Source organism: Onychostoma macrolepis, chromosome 10, assembly GCF_012432095.1.
Source record: "Onychostoma macrolepis isolate SWU-2019 chromosome 10, ASM1243209v1, whole genome shotgun sequence".
NCBI classification, from domain to species: Eukaryota; Metazoa; Chordata; class Actinopteri; order Cypriniformes; family Cyprinidae; genus Onychostoma; species Onychostoma macrolepis.
In genome coordinates, this window is record NC_081164.1 from 11,396,961 (window position 1) to 11,420,779 (window position 23,819).

Sequence of the window (23,819 nt, forward strand, 5' to 3'; positions counted from 1 at the left end):
TTAACTAATGTTAACAAACACAACTTGTGATTTTAATAATGCATTAGTAAATGCTGAAATTAACATTAACTAAGATTCATAAATGCTGTAGAAGTATTGTTCATTCTTAGTTCATGTTTATCAATGTTGTTAAAGCTGCAGTCCCTAAGTTTTGCCTCTTTGTCGCCATCTATGTTTGAAAACCTGGAATTGCAGTTACTTGCGGAATTATCTCGCTTGTGTGGGGTTGTACTCTGGCACGGCTCCAGCGCGGACGAATCTAATGTTTTGAGGTGAATGTGTGGCAGTCAGTCACAGCACCGGTGTGTATACTATACTCAGGAATCACAGATTCTAGCCTACGTCTTGGAATATATGACACAAATAAGAATTTTTCCCATATATTGCCATCTGAACAACTAAGTTACAAGTCAGTCACGTTTGTTCTGACCAACTGAGGAAAAAAAAAACATTACAATAAATCGTGCTTCCAGTGGTGATTTAATCAAACGATCGATTAGTTCATATCACATCAAACCGTCCAAATTATTATTATTGTTATACTTTATTCTCAAATTAACAACATCAGCATTGCGTCACTACCAGTATTGTGTATTAGCATGTAGATTTCAATTTCTGTACAGTCTAATATCTAATTGTCATACCATTCGAATTTCATATTAAGAAATTATTTGAACCCAAAAAGCAAACTATGCTCCTTTTGAACTGGTTTTCTTTCAAATACAAATCGTGTAAACTCAGGCTATCTGTAATCAGAAGCACATTTAAAACTGGAATATAATTTAATTTCATTCACATGTGTTTCATAAACACATAATACTTTCTGGATTACAATCCGCCATCAAAATGATACATTTAATTATTCTAACTGCTGTGAGAAAAGGCTAAACAATCCGCCACCTGCAGGATCCTCACATGCGATAGCCTAGTAGCCGGGACAACTTCTTTATGTTTACAGACGTGACGTAATAACGCAGTGCTATGCTCAAATTTCCCACGAAAACCTACCCGTACCACTCAAATTAGAAAACATTATTATAAGCTAACCGTTGTGAATCGGGCTAAAGGCGATAGTTTTGAACACTGGCTGGTTATGTACTTGCTCAAATATTGATTTCGGATCATTTTTAACCCCAAAAAGTTACGGACTTTAATGACAGCATGTGATGAATGGTCAGGTAGCATTGTATAGTCTGAACATGTTTCTTGTTCACAACATGACAAGATTTTATGAGTAAAAATCGCATAATCTGACACAGTGACTGTCGTAACCGACCCAAAAAAATTGTGTAGTCTGAACGGGGCTTTAGAGTTTAATTCAGATTCAAAACAGCGACTCGTTCAGTGACAGATGTATTTGTTTAGTAGGTCCAACAAATGAATTGCTCCGTCATCTCCTTTGACCGACAATGATTCATTCACTTAAAAGAATCATTCAAATTCGTACAAAACACCACTTACAGATCTGTCAAAAACTGACTAAGATCGTGCTGCTGTGTTAAAAAAAACAGTAACTGTCATTAAAGTGTAGGCTACTAAGATTATAAAAACAGGCTTAGCATCGCTGTAATCAAGCCAAATAAGGATTTTAATCTAAAAAGTGTCCATGTGCAGGATAGAGAAAACTCCCAAGGCTGTCCAACACAAATATTCTTGACTGTCTTTCAAGTTTTCCTGCCGAACAGATACTCTCACTGAGACCTTCCGCATGGCTCACACATCCTTCCTGAAGTTCAGAGGCCAGGCACTACTGTCGGAAATGGATGAGCTGAATGATTTGGCCTCCTGCGTTGACGGAAGCTGTAGCAGCACCATTTCCACCATTCTTGGGGTCGAAGGACAAACATCTTTATCACCGAGGCACAACAATCTCCATAACAATAAACAGGAAGCAGGTGAGATATCCATTTGCGTATTTTCTGGCACTTGACCTCCCCATCTTTTCCTTTTTTGGTCATTTGTCATTTAACTTGCCAAAGCTGAGAGAATGGCTGAGGTGGAGGATGATTTAGCAATGCTGATTGCTTTTTCAGTAGACCTTAAAATCTCATTTATATGCCATAATGGCAAGAATAGGCCCATAAAAGGGGGGAAATAAAGGCCCATGGATATGACCCCTGCGTGTGACCTTGCAGGACCTTGTCGAGTCTGGATCTGCTTCTTACTGAGTTCTGTTTCACTCTTGGTCTGATAAGAAACGATTAACGTAGATAAGAAAACAGCAACACAATAAGGGTGAAATTTCAGCGTATGATGCCAAAACTGCATACAGTTCAATGCATTATGTGTTCACGATACAAACATCCACATCCTTGCACACACAAAATCACTCACAAATACATAATCACGGAATGCCATCAATACACACACATACTACTGTACATGCGCAAACACACACTCATACAGAGTAATACACTAGTCTCAAACTGTAGTGCTTGTTCTAGTGTAATGTTGAATGACTAGGCACAATGCAGAGGAAAGGCCAAGAGTTTCTTTCTTTCCCACGGTGCTTTTCACAGTCAGGGCACCGCAAGGAAGGAAGCTGACGGTGAGGTTTGTCGCCTTGGCAGAGGCGGCCATGTTGATCTCCCCAAGCACAGTGCTGGACATAAAATAACTCATAGGAAGTTCTCAGAATTTTTCACTTCCTGTTTTCAAAAAGGCCATTTTTGAAGGACAATACAGGGCAGTAGAGTGATTTCAAAGACTTGCTTATGAAAGGCCCACTAATTTAATACTAAGTTTTGTCTTGCAATATTACGTTTCCATGTACATAGAACCATTCAAAAGCAGGTGAGATAACCATTTGCATATTGAATGATTTCTGAAGGTTGTGACAAGAACTGGAGAAATTGCTGCTGAAAATTACATAAAAAAATATATTAAATTAGAAACTGTTCTAATTTAATAAATATTACTGTAATAATATTTCACAATGTTAGTGTTTTTACCGTTTTTTTTTTCTTCCTTCAATAAATGCAGCCTTGGTGAGCATAAGAGACTTTGTTCAAAAACAACAAAAAAATCTTACCCACTCCAAGTTTTGAATGGTGTATATATAATACTTAATAATAAAACCAATATTGCTAAAGTTAAACTTTAGCCACATGTGAAAAATCTCACATCATTCAAACCTCAAACCAAAAATGCCATAAAATATGAGGGGATAATCACAGCCATACAGCAGTTAACTACTTATCCATCAATATTTCTGCACGGGAGTGAGAAACGGATACAAATGAAATCCAAAGTCAATGCACAAATATCCGCAGTGTAGTGTATCTTGGACTGACAGAATCTCCCATGAGTTTATCTTCAAGAGATCTGCAGTTTGAAAGCTGATGCTTAATAAAATCTGTCAGTATCTGCACAATGGAACAAATATGTTTACATTTTTAAAAACTTATTACAAATCTAATCGACATTGTCTGCATCTATTAAAACAAGCCTATTAAATCACATTTAACTGCTATTGTTACTGGATTCAGAAGAGGCTACTTTTCTTACTTTCTGTAGTCTCTATATCTGTCTCCTTCACTTCACTTTAGACCTTGAACATCTTCTCATGCTTAAAAATATAGCCCAGCCCTAATTACATCATCTCTCCCAAATTGTAAGCAATAAGGGAGAAAACAACACCAAAGAAGAGCTCATTGCTTTGAATTTGATTGAATTTGTGCATATTCTCACACACATCCACACAGAATCACAACAATTTGCACAAAACCTGGAAAGCTATACTCAGAACTCATCCGTTTTTCACTTAGAGATGATTTTATTAGCCAAGCCTACTCGAGTTGACAGATAAGACACAAATGTTTTCCTGATTTCCTTGCTGACATATAGGCATGACATTTTCATGACGTTGTGTTGAAATAAATCTTTCAGGATTTGATGAAAAACAACTGTCAAAGACTGAATTTACTGAACTTGTCAAAAACTGTGAAATGCCAAGGTTTCTGAAATGCTCTAAATGTGCATATTAAATCCATTAATAGAAGTAAATGATTGCATGTGTGGTGAGGATACAGCAGAAGCCTTGAGTTTGCTATATTTTGCCACACAAAAATAAACTTGTACTCTGACTTCAGCTTAACACAATGGACTCTGATTGTCTTAATAGTCCAAACTCTGTCAACTGAACAAAATAACTACACATGCTGCTATGACATTCTGAAAAAAGACATAATTTCCTCTCCTAACGCTATGAAGAATGACTTCATCCTTTAAGTTTTAGGCAATAAAGTGTGAACTCGAGCTGGACCAGACTTTTTGGTTGAAAGTTAATGCTGATCGACAGATAACAGAATTAGGAATTTATTTAGAGTCTGAGTAAATATTTCCTTGTTAGTAAAATGTTTTCCTTTGTAAAATGTATAAAATGTCCAGAAGTTAAAAATGGCTCTGTCCAGGCCAGAGAAAGTCTGTTAGGACAGCCAAACTCACCCTGTATGAATGACGCTGGCACCTTAGACAGAAACCCTTATTAACTCTAAATGAGCCATAACCAAATGACCTCACAGTGATTGGACTCACCATAGCCAGTCCATTCAGCTCAAAGACTAAGATGACTTGAGCAGAGGCCTTTCACAAAGTTTTAGGTACCTGTGTCCCACTTCTCCTAAAGATAACAACAGCAATGGTGAGAAATCAGCAATGGAAGAACTTCAAAAGGATCATACAGCTCCACATGCGTAGGTTTAACTCTGTGAGATTACTTTTAAATTGAGTTTGTGTGTTTTAGTATGACTGGGAATATGCATGAGCCTCCATTGGCTAAATATGACTGCATCTATAGAGAAAATCAGAGATACAGCGAGACTGATATCTGAAGGTTCTGAACAGAAGCCAAGTGTGTCCTCCACCTCTAAAGCTTCACTGGGAATAAATCCTAAACCTTGTGGGGAGCCTCTCCCCAAACGCTCGCACACTAGAAACGCAACGTCACCATCTGCTAACACTTAGGAGCGTGTATCGTGAGTTCTGCGGTAAAGTCATTTTACAACAGAATGGCACTGCAAAGAAATTTACATATGCAAGGGGGAAGATGATTGAATGCCTGATTTCACCTCAAGGTTTATGAAGGACTTAAATATTTATGCGTAATATTCAGATTCTAACCCTGGAAAAAATGGAGAACAATGAATGTGATATTTACAGAAAGAATCATGGATAAGAACATAAATTGTAGCTTTTATATTTGAGGGTTTGAGTTGTTTAACATGGAAAGATTGTGCTTTCCTTTGCAGGTTTGTATTCAGGCAGCAGCCCTTCTCCCTACTTAACGCTTGGGTGCAGTTGGAGGGGGTTGACCTGAAACCCAGGTTGATAAATGACCTTGCTGTCACACCGATTCTCCTGGTGCTGGTGTGCACTTAGACTCCTTCGGTCTGCGGGGTGTATGCCTACACTCCCTAGACTACAAATAACGTCCAGCAAGGTCTAGTAGACATTTTTTGATGTCCACTCACAGACATTAAATAATGTGGAATGCTAATTTATTCTAAATCTGAAACATTATCAGTGAATTGTAGGCATTCCCATTTTATCTCATTAAAAGAACACAATCTTCTCAATCTTTTACCCCACAGCCCCAAACCTGAAATATGTTCCTTTTAATATCTTCCCTCATATTACATGCTGGACATCATTTAGCACCTTAGGTAATGTTATTAAAATTGAATTAAATCGAACTGAATAAACATTTTTTAACAGAAAAATTTTAAAATCATAATTTCTATTTATACACCTATAATTGTTACTTTATCATATAATACATTTTATTGTTATCATTTTTATAGTACAATACAATCAGTAAGGTGCCATATATTTCATTCTAAAAATAATTTCAATATTTGTATATATACCATTATATATTTTAGTTTAATTGAATTCATTTAGATTAATTACTTTATATAAATTGTGTACATTTTAAGAATTTGATCAAATTCTTAAAATGTATCAAATTTAATAGCCTATACATACATAATTTATAAAGGCCTATACTTAGTCTATATGCAAATGCATATACAAAAACATAAGTTACATGCACCATCAAACTACACATTGGAAAAGGGTCTTGAATCTGGTTCTTTGTCTTCAAACCACTTCTCCAAGGTAGAGCATGGTGGCACTACAGTCTACACAGGAACAACTCTAGTCTTTTCTTCAGTCCTCCTCTTTTTTTTTTCTCTGCTCCCCCTTTTGTACCGCTCCCCACGTGTCCAATATATTAGCAACCCAAATTAGGAGAGGCCGGGCCTGATGTGGGTGTCGGATTTCACTCGCGGAGGTGCGGTGTTTCCACAGAGCGTCCAGTCCATGCAGCATTGGATGCTGAGGTGACCGTTATCCGGAGGTGCGCGTTACTATTAAGACACTGAGGAGATCGTAAGATATTCTGATCCCGTTTGGTGAATGGAATAGTGAATGCGGACCCGCTCGCACCTGAGGGCTAGGCTACTATTTGCCGGTGGGAAGCAAGGAGTATCTGCATGAGAATTCTATTTCTTTCCCATGGATTTAATGCTGATGTATTAATCTTAAACAAAAAACGATCCGTTTACGGCTGGGAACGGACTGGATACATCTGCATACAAACTGGATTTGAGTGAAACAACGGATGCTCACAGACAGTCGCGGAGCTCGTTCAGATGCATGTAAGAATCAATGTCGTTATCCTATCGTTCTCTATGACTCAAGACAGTCTGCTTAACACAAATTCTGACACCTTCAGCGTTTGCTCAAGGGAAAACGCTGGAGTGCTGTATGATTTTAGCGAAATGTGGGTTATTGATCGATTTACTCCCATTCACATTTCTGTGAGAGCAAAACCAAGTGCTTCTTTGTATATGCAGGAGTGGACGAGCAGTTTCATTCATTCTCTTAGGTTTTATGCCCTGATGAAGTGACTAGCCCGTGCTCGTCCGCCTATTTCATGTCAGCTGGTGAAAGCATGCCTGTGTGGATGCGTTAAAATTACTAAACGCAACGTTTTCTTAATGGACCTACACGTAATTCAAAATATCGCATAGAAACAATTTAAGAATCTAAACCAAATCAGTAAAATTATCTAGACCTACTTAATGTTTAGTTGGGCTTAATAACGAGCTGTGATTTCATTCAGCTCAGGTGTAGGGTCTTAGCCTACTGTGTACCTGTTAAGCGTTACAGTAAAAACCCTCAAGCACTACCATTTAGAACAGAACGTGAATTCACAACTCGAACTTAACATCTACAAGTAGCCTCGGTCTATAGCCTATAATTTTGCTGATTGGTTTAGACATGTAGGCTATTTTACATAGCCTGCTCCACAAGAAGCACAAAACAGAAATTGCTTTTGCCAGAGAAAGTAGCTAGCCGTAGTGGAGCACTTTTCGTAAGGAACGGTACATCAGCAAAACTATAATTAGGCTATTTCTCAATTTAATATGCATTAACATATCTCACATAGACTATAGGCTATTACTAATTAACTAACTAATTAATAAAATGTCGCGCGACGCTAACTCAATAGGACTGAGCTCCGTATAAAATTCATATTAAAATTCCTTGCAAATAGCTAGTTGATTTTGAAAGTCACTCACTATTAGTGTTTTATTTTTTTATTTTTTTTATATAAACCTGGCGGGTGCTATCTTGTAAAATATGTTTTCTTATTAAACCGTGGGTCCGAGCCTACCGTTCCCAACGTTCACCCCATCAGACCTGTATCCTAGAGAGTCACATCTTCCTATAAAGAGGAGTGGAGTTGCTACTATTCCTCGCACGTAAACTGAACCGTTCTCAGTAAATGGACGAGCGGAGATCGGTTTCTTCTTGAGCGGCGATGCGTGCGTTCTCCCGAAAACAGACTCCCATTTTTTAACAAGAGACATATGTTTGAGTTTTTGTAGGATTACCATTTTTTTTGCTCGAGCTCTTTCATCGGTGACTGCGGCTACCGGACGCTTATATAGTAGGCTATGCGCCTGCACGCAACGTGTAACTGCACGCGCCTCACTGCATCACGGCATGCCTATTATTTAGGTCCCTCTTTCAAACTACACAGGCTGTAATTAAGTATCATGAGCGTGCAGTTAAAAGAGAAGAGAGCAGTTTACTCACTCATGTGTGAAAGGCATGTGACGGTGGAAGTGACAGAAGTGGCAATGAAGGGTTGTGCGCACTTCACAAGTACAGGGAAGTGGATGCTATGACTGCAGATGTGTATTTTATGACAGCATTACACACATCTGTATGTGAACGCATGGACAACAACCTTGGCTTGTAGTTATTAGTTTGTAGTCCCCTTACTATCAAGAACTCTGCAATATATTATGGGACCCCACTATTGTGTGGTGATTGACTCAAGTCTGCACTGCTTTAAGTCCATTTCCCTTTAAATCTAATTAAAAACATAGCAATGTAATTTTTCTTTGTTTATACAGTTAGTTCCGGTCTTCCTAATCTGATTGGTCATACAGCATTCCAAGACCAAGGTGATGAGTGATGTGACAGAATCTTTTCAATGTGTGTTCCAGTCTGTATTATGTAGGCTATGTGCATTAGTGGTGGATATTTTTAACCCTTTCTGGAGGTTATATCGTTAGGCCTGTAGGTGGCCTACAGGTGCACACCAGTAAATCCTGCTTTGGCGGAGAAGAAATAAACAAAATAACTGGAAATACTAAAATGTAAGTTACTCAATATTAACTTAAATATTATTGATTAAAAATGTTCTATTCTATCGAATGAAAGTTCAAAACCATACAGTTTTGTCACGCCGTTCGTGATCCGTCTGTGTGTAGGATTTAACGGACGCACGGGCTCTGTCGAAGCATTCTTCATTGCAGTCTATTATGGCAGACAAGTACCATGGATTTTAATGGAGCAAAAATCGATGTCCATTAGATATGATCCTAGACTATAGAAATACAAAGATGGTTCACTCCTATACTTATGAATGGGAGAAACTGAAACACACAGTATGGCGGAATAGTTCTGCCTTCTAAATGAAAGAGCCAGTCGCTGAATGGTAAAGTCATTGTGTCACTGCAGCGGTCATTAGAAGCTACGGTTTCCATAGAAACCTGAGGCTAGAGCAGACGGTGCTCATTCGCAGTCTTAAGCGCGTTATGACTGCGCATTTGCATTGGCTGGTCTAGCCTGAAAAATAAGCTTTTTAAACGCTATTTGAGCATAATAAACAACATTCATGGGGCAGTTCATTTCAGATTTTGTTGCTGATTTAAAATATGTCATTTAATTGCGAGTTCAGCGAGCAGTTTTTGAGATTGCAGGATTTCCCCATTCAAGACTTGGTCTTGTTTGAGCTGCCCAGAGGCGTTGCAAATATGGCTGCCGAGTGAACAGACCTTCCTTGAAAGGGACTTTGATATTATGTTCTAAAGCGTCATTGTTGGTCCCACTCAAACGCCATGCTTTCAGGAGAGCTATTTGCATTGGAAGTAACATCTGTTCATTGAACACTGGCCTGTCAATCACTGTATTTGTTTTGTGTGATGATTAGACAATCTTTCGAAGGGGTGGAGGTTTGCAACAATCTGTGATCCATTTGACTGACAGCGCCTTGTAATTAAAAACATCGCTTTACAGGGAGCCCTTCTTCGATAGTCAGTGGACTCGTAACATATTTCATTTGACATTTATAAGCGTGTTTCTTACACAATGCTATTTGTAAATATTGTAAAAGTACAGTTATGAGCTTCGTCAATTAGATTCATATTTGTTTAGTAGCTGTTTTTAGGGGCAATATTGGAGACAGACACATATTTTAGTACATATTTTGGTTGAGGTGATATCAATCTGATATCACGCTCTCTTGAAAGTTATAGGCTAACATTGACTGAAAAAAGCAACGTACATCTCCGCATGTATTCAAGAACTGATCTAGTCTGTTGCTCTAATATCCTAATATAATAATTTATCAGTACTAAATGAAGTACAGAAGTGATCTTGGCTGCTCTGGAACCTCTTTTCCTGCGTCAGATCATAGCTGATGTCAGAAGCGTAGGGCACATGTGCGGCCTCAGCATGAGACGCACGTTATAAGGCAGTAAAAGAAAGACTTACCCAGTGAGGGGGAGTCTGTTCATACTGTTGCCCATCAACACTTGGAAAGTGATCAGAGGCAACACATGGGGGGAGAGGAGCTGTTTGATTTAATTAGAATAAGCCAAGAGAATAGGGTGTGTGTTCCAGTAGGAGGGGGATTTGAAACCACTCTCCCACACATTGCTTGAGAATCATTACTGCAGCTTATGTACTTTGTATTTCATTTAATGATTGCTATTTAATATGAATGTGTATTTGCCACCCTTTTTTGCAGACATTGAAACTCTAAGATTAGAAGTAAGTTCTGATCTCTTTGTTGGTCCAGGGGAAACCACGATTAATCTGTTTCCTGCAAACAGTTGGAGAGAAATAGCCTTCTTGCTGAGTGATTTCCCTGTCTAGATGTTAGATCTCAAGGGTGTATATCCATTTCTCTTTCCTTATGCTCTTAATTGAAGCCTTATAATCATCTCAGAATTGTTCTTTGGAGGAAACAGATTGCGTGCAATTCCGTGCACTTGCCATATATCTAACAAAAGAAAAAAATAAAAATAAAATGAAAAATATTTTCTGAAGTTACTCCTCCCTGCTTTGAATGGATGACAGATATTCAACCCAGGCTGGTTGGAACTCCAAAAATGTAGCTTTACAATACAATTCACTGTATAGTTTTCAGCTGAAATGAACACTGAAGGCAGTACAATGGCAACAACTTTTTATTTTTTTTATTTTACACAAATATAACTGATAAATAAAGACTATTTTTGTACAGTTCCTTGCACAATATTCAAAACACTTTTACACTAAAATGTTAGTTTAGGCTGTATTTTGAAAAATTTTCATTCAGAAATAATTGCAAGTAAATATCTATAAAGAAATGGTAACACATTGCATCAATTAAACATGGAATTTCATAAAATGTTATTTTATAAAAATGTTAAAAATGGGATTTTCTTGTAAAATGTAATCCAGTAATTTTTGTTTTTCAAAATATATATATTTTTTTCACAGTGTATTTTAAGACATGGTTTGTAAACTAATACATTTCGATGTTTGCATCACATAACCAGTTCCATTTGTTTGGCTTTTCTGATCTAGTAAACTTGCTTGGTAGCTCACCTAGTAAAGCACTGCACTTGAGATGTGGAGGACTCAGTAAAAGTTCAAAAACTAAATTGTATTTGCTTTCAGTTAGGTTTAGGATAGGGTTCATTATTTTCAAATATGATAGAGCATTAACTTTTTTATTATCATTCACTGGACATTTCATTTTTAAACTGCCACAATATGGTGATAGCAACCAACTTATAAACGAATGTAGCCAGACTCACAGATTTCTCTGTTTTGGATAAAACTGCACATGCTTTTAATGCCACTCACTGAACATTGCTCTTGAAGTGTCGTGAAATGTGCAACTTAAGCAATGTGATATCATTTTACAGAAATGTCGCCACAGGCATGTCATTCCAATGAGCCTGGATTGCAAATATTATAAATATTATAAAAACAAGATTAACATGCAATTCAAACTTCTCTTACACTCCAAGATAGGTAACAAAAAGTACACTTTGTGTCTGCATACTGTTCTGTTTTTAATTAGCTTACCTAACCGTCTCTATTGTTAGATTTTGGAAACGGCTCCCTGGCACTTTGGTTACAGCCAAACCATTATATCTAAGTGCTCCAGATTGCGGCTTTTCTCCTGGGAAATGTTTCTTTTTTTCCATCTATGAAGCTTGTTCTTGCTAAGTCATTTGACCAGGTGGTGATCTACTTCTCTTGAGTGAGGTTACCATATACCTTTCAATGTACTGTAAGTGTTTACTGAAATGCTACATATCGTCTTTGTTTTGTGTGTGTGTTTTATATTAAACACTAATTAAGCTTAGCTTAATAAGCCAAACCAGGCTAGTGAGATGTATACAGATCACTTAAAAGATTCTAAGTGCTTCACTCTACTTTCACCTAAGCTGCTCATTCACTCAGTAATAATGTCACTGAATCATTGAGCGCTACATTGAGAATGCTCCAAATGGAGTGTTCAGTGCTTGGTTTGTGTCTAAAAGCTCTTGACGGTGTATTTATTCAGAGTAGCAAACTTCAGCATGGTGGCACTGTGGCTTTGTGCTGTGTTTTACCTCTCATGGCCAGTAATGGTAGTCATTCTCAAGCATCAGCACTGTCAAATGGACTGGAAACATGCATGCTTGTAGATAAGGTCCGAGTTTGGACAAGTTAGTGTAAAATTCTACTGAGGCACAGTTCCTTTTCCTTAATAGAAAGGTACCACAGCTGATGGTGGGCTGCTTTGGGCGTAGGCCTCTCTGTAATTTTAATTTAGACAAGCATCTGTTTTATACATTTTAGCATTAACTAGCCCATTAACGTCTTAGAAGTAAAAATATTTTGGTAGTTTGTATTGGTCACAAAATTTCTCATGAAATCGATACATGTCATTAAATCTAGTATTAAAATATTCCAACCAAATACAGAATATTTATTCTTTAGAATCTTAGAATCTGAAGCATTTGTCAGAGACTTCAGTGTTTTATCTCAAGCGGTCTTAATACCCAGTTTAGTGTGTATGGTGGGACAGTGTGCTGTAACCTGGGAGACATTGGAACCTGAGAAGTGGCATCTCGGTGTTCAACATTTGTTAAACAGTGCGTCACTGCTTATTAATAATTCAGAGATCTTGTCTCTGTTACCCACTCTCTTTTCCTGTTACATATCATTCCTCGAGAAAGAGCACGCTGTATACCCGACCCCGATCATAACAGGGAAGACCGCAGGATGTTTCATTTATTCGCTGCAGCTTTCTCTTTCTTAGAGCAGCACACAGTGTGCTTGGAAGGTGGTCGAGGAGATACCCCCCAGCTCACAATGTAGGGCCCTTTGAGTGCTTAGAAAAGCGCTATATAAATGTAATGAATTATTATTATTATTAGTGGCAAAATAATCTTATTTTTATTAGTTAATGTAATTTTGTATACATAATAAAATAAATAATATATTAACTGATGCAGTTGATATAAATATGATTAATTATTTATTTATTTATTCAAAAAAACACTGAAAACTGAGTCCCCGACTAAGGATTTTCATAATCGAATCGGAATTTTCGAATCTTGCTGACAGTCGACTGATAGTCGAATCATATATTTGGGGGCGGGGCAAAATACATTACCAAGAGTCAAGTCAGACATTCAACAGTCATAAATACTGACGTTAACACACAGGGAAAATGTGTAATGGACGCCTCGCAGATACAAAGGGAGTGAATAATGTTCTATGTTTTGATTAAAAGATAGTTAACATTAAACGTCAGCGAAACCCTAAGAATTCACAACATTTTTTACAATAGTGCTCTCATTATAACGTTATGTATATGACAGTTATTAATGTTCTGCATTTCTGTTTTGAGCTGCGCACCCTGAATGACCAGTAAAATGAAGCATTTGATAGAAGGTTTTTAATCAATGGGATTTAACTCATTTATCTCATATAAAATACACTTCATTATTTATACTTGTGGATGCGTTCTTGACGCAACAACGTGCAGAAACACGGGAACTAAACTAAAAATTCACAGCGTTTTATTATAATAGTGTTCTCATTATAATGTTATGTGTATATGACAGTCCCAGTCATAGTTATTACTATTCTGCATAGTTGTTTGTCCTGCTCGCGCTGCGCACTGAAGAGATCACTGTTCAATAAAGCGCTTTACTGCAGTGACTCAACCAAATGCATCTTATACCAGATAAATAATATATACACGATATATATAAACCGGGTGAAATGTTTTGAAATCACTTGTATCCTACCTGATCGAAAAAAATCCAGTCTTTCACTCTGCGTCAGTTTGAGTCTTGTTAAAGTTTTAAATCCTTGCCGCCAAGATGCTCCTCTGTCGGTCACGGATTATGGAAAGTGAGACTTAAATATATAGGGGTGGTTGGATTTATTCACGCACCTTAAAATATTTATTTAAAGCTTTTTTTTTCTTTTCAGATTCTTATTTACAGCATTATCATAATAGGCTGTATATTAACTTATTGGGAGAAAACCGGTAGTTCTATGTGAAATCAGACATTGAGCACCCCCATATAGCCAAAATGGTATGATCATAACACCCTGCGAATATTCGACTGTGAGATTGGGAGTCGAATCAGGCTCCTCGAATCGAAGCATCAAATGCTGACTATTCGGGGTCACCCCTAAAACTGAGTAAATAAACCTGCATAGCTTTCACCAATTTATGAGGGAACCTATGTGTCTGGTGTGTCTAGCATGAGAAATGTCTCACCTGAACTTGTGGGGTCACTGCTTTAGCCCAAACCTTGTTATTTCTGGACTTGCCTCTGATTGGAGAAGGCAATTTGGAAACATTTCTTCCATGCTTTTTTGCCACAGTGACAAACTCCATATTTCCAGTTACTTTCTCAGGAAACCTCATATCCTATTAAACCTGTGCCACAGTGAGACCATAAAAACCAAACTAGCGTGTGCCTGTGTGGAGAGAAATGTCCGGAAAGCTATATTACACCAGTTCCTTAGGATTATGTCATTGTTGTTCAAACTGAAGGACAAACTTTTCATTCACTCACCTGATGATGGAGGTTGTTTTTACTCCTGAGATCTTTCCTCATCCCATGTTTTATCTTTTTCCTGTGTAATGCACTGGGGCTGGTAAACCTCCCGTGAACCAGTGGCAAATTCTCTAGAAGATATTTAGAGTTGGCATCGGCTTCAACCTTGAACTCACTATTGATGTCTTAAGCTGTTTTGTTTAAGTGCACTGAGGGTCTTTACACACTGAAGAAATTAGTAGTAATTGCCCTCAGAAGTGTAATCTCAGTCTTTATTCAAACGTGGTACAGATGACAGCTAAAAAGTGTGTGTTGGCTACCATGAGCTTAAAGAGTGAGTCACTGGTAAAGCACGCTGATAAGGGTTTTTATAGGACCTCATAGCTTTAGGGTTTTACAGATGTACTATATGAATGGCTATCTTTGTAGAGAATTGAGCTTTACAAGTCTAGTGTAGTTTAATACCTTGATAGGGCACACAGATAGTCTCAGTAAGTGGTTTTCAACTGGATTTGCTTCAGGATTTTACATTGGACATTTTAATATTTGAAGCTTTTAAGGATTTGATATGTATAAAATTTAATTTAAATAAATTTCAATTTAAATCTGTTTTTAATTTACAAAATGTAGAATATCTAAGAAATTCCCAAAAAATCATTGAGATTTGGATTTTGTGGCGGTGTTATAAACCATTAACATTTATACAATGCCAACACACATACTCCTTGCATTTTGTCTTTAATGGATGCTCAGTGAATTAGTTTTAGATTCAGACAAATGATCCAACTGAAATGATCCTTCTTTGCTCATCTGTCACCTGCTTCCTAAGACTTAGCATAGCTCAACTGTCATAAAAACCAACTAAGCCAGTCTCATATCAGTCAGGATCTTTTACTAAGACCCGCCTGCCACCTTCACCGTTAAACCAACCAACTCCAGCCTCTTGACGACAGCTGGATGGCTAAAAGCAGAAAGCCCAAGGAGGTCTGGCACTGTGGTTGTCTAAATACTGAAAACTGAGCGGGAGTGAATTCCATACCCATTTAGTCTGCGGAAACTGTGGCAACTGCTCATCCGTATTCAGTCATTTCAGACCCATCATAAGCATGGGTTTTGGCAAAAGATTTTCTCATTCGCCCCTCAAATAGAGCCAAGTTTCTTAAACTGATATATCCTACTCTGTGATGGTTTCTTTCTCATTTTCATAGTTCATCATGAATGCAATCTCTTACTGTTTTAATGTTTCTAACACAAATAATAAGGCTATCAGCAGTTTGAATGTTATGAGGAAGATTCTCAAATCCTCTGTGGCCAACATGACGCAGAGTTTGTCTCTGTGCCTATGCAGAAATGCTGTGTGGTGAATAAGACTGCCGGCCCCCCACAGGTTTTCCTCAGACGCCTCTGTCAATCACTCAGTCTGGCCTCTGTTTATTCTGTGCGATCATGATGGAGAAACCGTCAGCGTCCAGCCCCCTCGACAACCTCTTTATGCTATGTATTTTAATAAGCCGTTAAATATAGGAATGAGACACATTGTGTGGCAATGCATCGTGGGCCTCCATGACCTCAGAATCTGTTTAAATTGGCTCAAAGTGGCCCCCAAGTGCCCCGCAATCTCTGCTGCTTTCATTAGACTCAACATTGTGCTGACCACACTTCACAAAAACACATATAGGGGGTCTCCTGATCCTAGAACTGCAGGTTTGGGGTTTTAACCCCAGATAGAACTGATTTTTTTGGCTCCTTTAGATCACTTATTTCAAATCAGTTGTTTCGACTCAGCCTCTGTGACTCCAATGAGATTTGTGCTTCAGATCACTCATGCAGTACTGATGATCATTGTGGACTTTGTCCTGGATGTCCTTGGACATGTGATTTGTGTGTTATTGTGACCCTTTACACATGACAGGCTAAGAACGTATCACATGTTAATGAAGGTCTTAGATAGTTGATTAAGACAGACAGCATTGGAGCCCTGCCGGGCAACTGTGTTTGTGTGGTTAATTATTTGTAAATGCCAACCATTATCGGCACCAAACCACTCAGAAGTGTCCATACACACAATAATATTGGATTAGGCTGTAGATTTATGTCTGTGTAGTGATAATATTTGTGATAAAAGTATAATTTAAAAAAAAATTTTGGTCTTCTACCGTTTACACAAACCCGTTGACTCATTGTGGCCACTAGAGGGAGCCTGGTTGAACAGCTTTGCAATGAATGAAAACAATCATGTGGTTTCATCTGGTGGGCTTCTTCCTTGTTAAAAAAAAGACACCGAAGTCCAGATTCAATATTTCTTTTCTTCCTTCAGTGATTTCTGTGAGTCTCACTGGAGAACTCTTAAACAGAACTGACAAGGACAAATTGCATTTGTAATCCACTTATGTATAGAGACCACAACGGCCCGCAGTGATGATCTGCCATCATTATGCATTGAGGTTTGGATAATACAGACTTTACCAACAGCAACTCTAGTCAGTGCAAGTGCAAAGACTCCTGAGGTTTTTTTGCAATTCCAGCCAAAGTAGTATAATTTCCTAATTGTGCTAGTGCACTTCTTCAGTGGCGTATAAAATATCATCCCAAGTCTGACCATCTGTAGCAGATTGCTTCACAGAGGATTCAGCCTTCACACATATGACAAGAGGAGAGATGCTTTCCAAACACATGCTCCAAACTCCTGCCTGGCCTTTTTGTCTGAGTAATATCATTCTCTCTGTTCAGAATTAGTGGCTATAGGTTTTACTCTTTAATATGGTTTTAACAAAGACTAAAGATTTCTTAACAATCAACTGCTTTAATGGTTTTTGGGTGGTTTTGGTTTGAACTGACTGTAACATTATGTCAACATCCCATTGTGTCAAAAAAGAAGGCCTTATCCTGCCACATGTGGTCCACTCTTCCAGATAAGAATGATTCTGTGCCACATGCCATTAATGTTGGTACCAAAGTCTCTTTAAGCCATATTTGTAATGTTCTGGGCAGCTATTTACAGTCATTCGAGTACAGCTGTTAATAATGACATTATTGGTTTATTATTATGTTCCAATAATAGTTGAGTTTTTCAAAATAGGAATAAAAGATCATATGCATTCAAGACTAAATAAAGTTGTTGTGATATTTAGAATGACGTTTTCTCTCATATTTATATTATGTACAAGTGGATTATCTCTGCTATAACTTCTCTGATGGTACGCACACGATCTGAATATGACTGGAAAGAAAATATATTTTCCATTAGGAAGCAAATGACGATTAATTGCTCTTTTATGTAAAAACGATTCACAAGAGATGTCTATATTATTATAGGATAATCTTTTGATGTTTTATCCACTACTTTATTAAAGCCGTTAGGACCATCTGAAAAAGTATCACAGATAAGGCACGTTAGAATAATGGGAAAGATGTGCATGTGTGGAGTGTGTTTTGAAAAGGCGTAGTGCGTGAATAAGAGCCTGTACAACATGTGAAAGCCGCTTACTTTTTACTGCCCTGACTGGCGGAAGCCTCTCCTTTCTGAAGCAAACGCACCCCTTTCTCATGCATTCCAGCTGCCTGTGAGAGGCAGTAAGGGAATCGTAGATCTGCATTGGTATCTATGTCATAATACTGTGCACTGCTGTGTTAATGCCATTGTGACAGTCTGCTCTTCTCCTGTTTTGCAGGTGTAAAGAAACCTTGGCAAGATGACTCTGTTTAATGGCTTTGGGAAAAACACATGTGGACAGTTAAGGATGTGGGTATTCTGGAGGCTGAGGATGCTTTTTGTGCTTTGCGTAGTAGTGGAACTATTAACTGTAATGGTTGGCGGTGAGGGTACACCAGGTATTTTGGAGCTCCAGTTAGATGAGGAGCAACCTGAAGGGACAATAGTGGGCGACATTAGCGCTGGTTTGCTACCTGGAGTTACAGCTTCTCTATACTTCATCTCTGATCATGAAGGCACTGGCATCAGCAGTGATCTCCACATTGATGAAACAACAGGCATCATCAAGACTGCAAGGCGACTTGACCGAGAGGAAAGGGACCATTACAGTTTTATTGCAGTAACTATGACAGGTTTCACAGTCAAGGTCTCCATCACTGTAAATGATATCAATGACCATTCCCCGGCATTCCCCAAGAAGAAAGCCACTTTGAAGATCCCAGAGCAAACAGCGGTGGGAACTAAGTTTTCTCTTGAGCCAGCCACTGATGCGGATAAGGATCAGCTTACCGTACAAGGATATCAGATCAAAGAAGGCAATGTAGGACAAGTGTTCCGTCTTGAGACCAAAAGAGCAGCAAATAAAGTCCTTTACCTTGACTTGGTGGTCAATGGAGTCTTGGACCGAGAGAAGAGATCCTCCTACTCCTTGGTGTTGGAGGCCTTTGATGGTGGATCTCCAAGGAAAACTGGTCAGATGACTCTTGATGTTTTGGTGCAGGATATCAATGACCATGCTCCGACTTTCAACCAGAGTCGCTACAATGCCATCATCTCTGAGAGCCTTCCTCAGGGAAGCAACATCCTGCAAGTTTTCGCGACAGATGCTGATGAAGGAGACAACGGTCTTGTGTTGTATGAGATAAACCGGCGACAGAGTGACCCAGACCGCTACTTCGTCATCGACCCTCGCTCCGGAATCATTACGCTCAATAAGCTTCTAGACTACGAGATGAGGAAGGTTCATGAGTTGGTTGTCCAAGCCAGAGATAATGCGAGCCATCCAGAGATCACCAATGCCTTCGTTACAATCCATGTGCGAGACTACAATGATAACCAGCCAACCATGACCATTATCTTTCTCAGTGAAGACGGCTCGCCCCAGATCTCAGAAGGTGCTCAGCCAGGCCAATACGTTGCAAGAATCTCTGTCTCGGACCCTGATTACGGCGAGTACTCCAATGTCAACGTGTCTCTTGAAGGAGGTGATGGGAAGTTTGCCCTGACCACTAAAGACAGTATCATCTACCTCATCTATGTAGACCAGACTCTGGATCGGGAAGAGAGGGATTCTTATGAGCTTCGTGTCATGGCTACTGATTCTGGGACCCCGCCGCTTCGTGCAGAGTCCTCGTTCACGATTCATGTCACCGATGTCAATGACAATCCGCCTCTCTTTGACCAACAGGCTTACAAGCAGACCATACCAGAAGTGGTCTACCCAGGTAGCTTTGTGCTGCAAGTGACTGCCAGGGACAAAGACCAAGGTCCCAATGGTGATGTCCGCTACAGCATCCTACCAGACAAGAAGACTCATGCCAGTTGGTTCACCATTGACCCCATCACAGGTATCATAACCACTGCAACCAAGCTGGATTATGAGACGGACCCAAAGCCACGTATCAAAGTAGTGGCCACTGATGGAGGACGACCACCGTTATCCTCCACTGCTCTGGTAGAAATAGACCTCCAGGATAGTAACGATAATGAGCCAGTGTTTGAAAGCAGCTTCTACAATGTTTCAATCAAGGAGAACACGTCAGCAGGGACCTGCTTCCTTGAGGTAGGAACGACTATGTTTTCCTTTTATTTGTGTTTCTGTGATTATTTCTCTGTTAATTCATGGCCATGTTTTTTTTTCAAGTTTTGCAGTGCTAAATGTAAATGAAACTTTTACTAGGGCTGGGTATCCATCTCGATTTCCTTATTTCGATTATTGTAAATTATGATTCACAAGCAGACAATCTGATTCTGATTTGGTTTGATTGTGATTTATTTGGCTATATTTCAGTTATAATGTTAATTTTGCTTATATATGACTAATGCTGTAAAATATACAGATTGTATACTGATTCTGACTTATAAGAGCCATTATAAGTTATCAATAAGGGTCATTTGTTGGGGAAGTTGGGCAATACTGGTCACTCTGTTTTTGATTTAATGATTGGTGAAAAAATGGAAAATCAAGATTTGTACCCAGTGCTACTTTTGGCTATAGCAGAAGGAACTATTTTACATACCATCTGATATGTCTTGAAACATAATTTAGAAGTTGTGCATATATTTGTTTTGGGTCTTTTATATTGCTTGAAAGATTCATGGTTGTGGGGCATTGAAAATTTGTAATTTCACTCACCAAGACAATTTGTAATTATGACACACGATTAGCAGATGCTATCCTGTCATGGAGACTTGCAGAAAGAGTTGCTTGGCAGATGGCAAAAAATTGTGCTTTGTTGTTCTTTTGAAATGTTGGTTTAAGTCTGTTGCCATGATAATTGTTGCCACCATGTGGCAACTGGGCCAACTGTGTTCTCAAGCTGTTTTTACCCCTGTGGAAAAGAAATGAAAATTAGGGCATGTATTCTTTTTTCCTCAATTTTTTCCCCAATAATAAGCAATTCCAGACTTCAAAGGACCTCTGTAATGTCCGTTTCCAACAGAAGCATCTGTTGAAAAATACCCTCCAGAACAAACTTTGTTAGATAAATACTGGAATTCCACATTGTTGCTGGTTCATTTAACGTATATTTGGAAAGAGTCGCTGGTCAGTGTTTGATGGAATTTGGTGTGTGGTTTCACAGTATGGAGAAGAAGTAGGAGAGAGAGTGAAAAAGACAGATAGAGAGACAATAAGAGAGAAAGAAGCTTTGCCACACACATAGAGGGATGCATAAACTTAAGGAATAAAAAGGAAGCTGGAAGCGAACAATAGTGAATCTTAAAAACTAAGGGATATTAGAGAGAATTCTATGAAACCAGGAGATATGAAAGTTTAGCAGAGAGCCTTTTAAATTAGGGCACACAGCAGCACAGTTGGTTTATCAGTACCCTTGCAGTAACCTTCATTCCAGCGTATTTCCTTTTGATCTCACTGGACTAGGCTAGGATAGTTTTATTTTTCAATTTTTTGGCATGTGTACTACCAATGGTCACTGGTTCTGATCCACTAGGTGACAGGACTTGGCTTGTCTTACTATTTTCTTCCCTAGACACTGTAGACTTAAATCGTTTAATTACTGAAACACAATTTGTCCCATTAACTGGAAACTTTGGAGTGGGCAGTAATTTATTAATAAAACTGAGGAGTGAATTCACTAAACAGTGGCACCATTTTGGAACATATTTCAGCACAAAAAAATTTACATCTTATTTGTTCACCACCTGCCATCTAGTTTAACCAGACCCTAAATGGACTAAAATTATGCTATAATTCCCTCAGCGCAAACATGTCTCCTTTTTATGTATATTAGGATCATATTAGATTGTGCTTTGTTCATTTCGCACTATTTGCCTGGCATAATTTTAGTCACACTACTACAGATGTTTGTATACATTTTCTGTTGACAATGGCTGTATAATCATCACATAATAGAGAAGATCATTGTAACGCACCCCAAAACAGACAGCGTATAGCAATAAATGCATAATTTCTTAGTGAATTTTAATTAATAGTGAAGGGATTTGTGTTTCATTAGTGTTTATATAATAAACCGATGTTACTTAATATAAATTTTAGCACACCTCAGAATAAACATGCATTTGTCTATAGGAAATTTAAGACCTTGATTAGAAGTCGTGAATGAATGATTGGATTGATGAATGTATATTTTTAGTAGTTTAAATTTCAACCACTATCCCCCAACACAAACACTCACTGCCAGTCCATTTCCTCCAAAAACATGCCTGTTTAACTTAGCTTATCTATAGAATAGAATGGTGTATTATTTACACACTGCTGAAAGAGAAAACTGCCTTTTATTTATATTTCAGTTTCCTTTCTACTCCCGCGAGTAATTTCTCATGGAAGCAGTCTGCTCTAGTTTTCTGTTCATTGTTCTGACCATCCGACAGATTTCGTGAGTAGGGCGCGCAAACCAAACCCTGTTCGGGACGGTCCCTGTTATAGCGTGTTGGAATGAGAATGACCCTTCTGTATGTATTGGACAGAGGTCTCTCCACCCAATGCGCTCATGTATCAACCTTTGGGATTTTCCATTAGGACCGTTACACTTGCACTTTTACACTGATCTCAGAACAGATTTTGTTTCATCAAAGTGTAAGAAATTGATTCCAAGCCAGTGGACATTGTCCACCCATTACTAAAACCAAAGGTCAGTTCCCTCATGTTCACATCTGATGTCTCTCACTTTGCGGTCTGATGCATTTAAAGTGTCTCTTATAGGTGGTCTGGAACATATAAGTTTAATTCAGAACAAATGAGAGAGAAATGGCCTTACGCCCACTCAGGAGAAAATATAGACAAACAAATCTCCCAGTGTCATCAAGAGCATATCATTCTTTCAGTATGTGCCTTGATTACTTTCACATTTGAGAGAATCTATAGTGTTTACGTTCTCTTCTCGGAGGAAGAAAGATCTTTTCCTGAGTCGTGCTTTGGCAGCTAAGGGTTAGGTTGAACTGGACAGCACTTCAGTGCCTAAAACAATTCATTTGCATCATATGGATTTATTGTGTGCTACATATTTCTTTTTGGCAGGGTAGAGAGTTTATGTTCACAGGTGCAGCTAGTGTTACATTCTCCACATTAAACTGCAGAAAACACTTTCCTTCACCTGTCGGACCAATTGTATGCACTTTTGTGTTGAATGGGATTTTTGTCCTATAGACTAATCACATTTAATAAACTGGGCTCTGGAGAACATCTGGACTGATGCTTGTAGAGGAAGCTACTTGGGGAACAGCTTCCTGTAACACAAGACCAGCCCCCTGGTGGGGTCACGTTAAAAAGTGCCCCACTGGAAACAGGATCCAGACTACCTACACCTAGTTTGTGCCATTCGGCAGTAGAGCAAACAAACCTTTTTTGTTGTCTGTAAATGGTGATAAATATCTATGTGATTTGTTCAAGTGTTTGATAAAACCTCCTTAAAATTTCTTTTTTTATGCCCAATAAACCCCTTTCTGTTGAAGCAAAACAATTAGTAAAGTCACTAAACAAACACATCACGAGTTTTATAAATGTTCTTAATCTCAAATACGGGTTGAAATCTCGGTCCTGTGGACGTGGGGTGCCAGTATGCCTCATTTGTTTGAATTCTCACCCCATATGGCGTGAGGCATCAGCCTTTTCTTAATTTCCTCTACTCAGTTTTTCCAGAATTGCATTGTATTATCCAGTTTGGTTCCCTTCACCCTCTTTGTAGTGAAATGCTTACATTTTCCTTAAAATGCTTACACTATCCATCGGTTTATATTACATATTTTAGTGTGCATCC

General features: G+C 38.5%; 1 protein-coding gene across 2 annotated transcripts in view; it reads left to right on the top strand.

Moving 5' to 3' along the window:
• The first annotated feature begins 1,536 nt into the window (after positions 1-1,536).
• The window catches only part of dchs1b (dachsous cadherin-related 1b), a 115,325-nt gene continuing 93,042 nt past the window's right edge, over positions 1,537-23,819 (top strand). Inside the window, exons 1-2 of one of the 2 annotated variants that reach the window (XM_058789412.1) lie at positions 1,537-1,895; positions 18,320-20,143. In XM_058789412.1, coding sequence (XP_058645395.1) covers positions 18,341-20,143 — 1,803 coding nt within the window. In that variant the 5' untranslated portion in view covers positions 1,537-1,895; positions 18,320-18,340. Of the gene's footprint in view, positions 1,896-6,300; positions 6,660-18,319; positions 20,144-23,819 lie in introns of those variants that run through there. The other variant, XM_058789411.1, reaches the window with a different exon arrangement.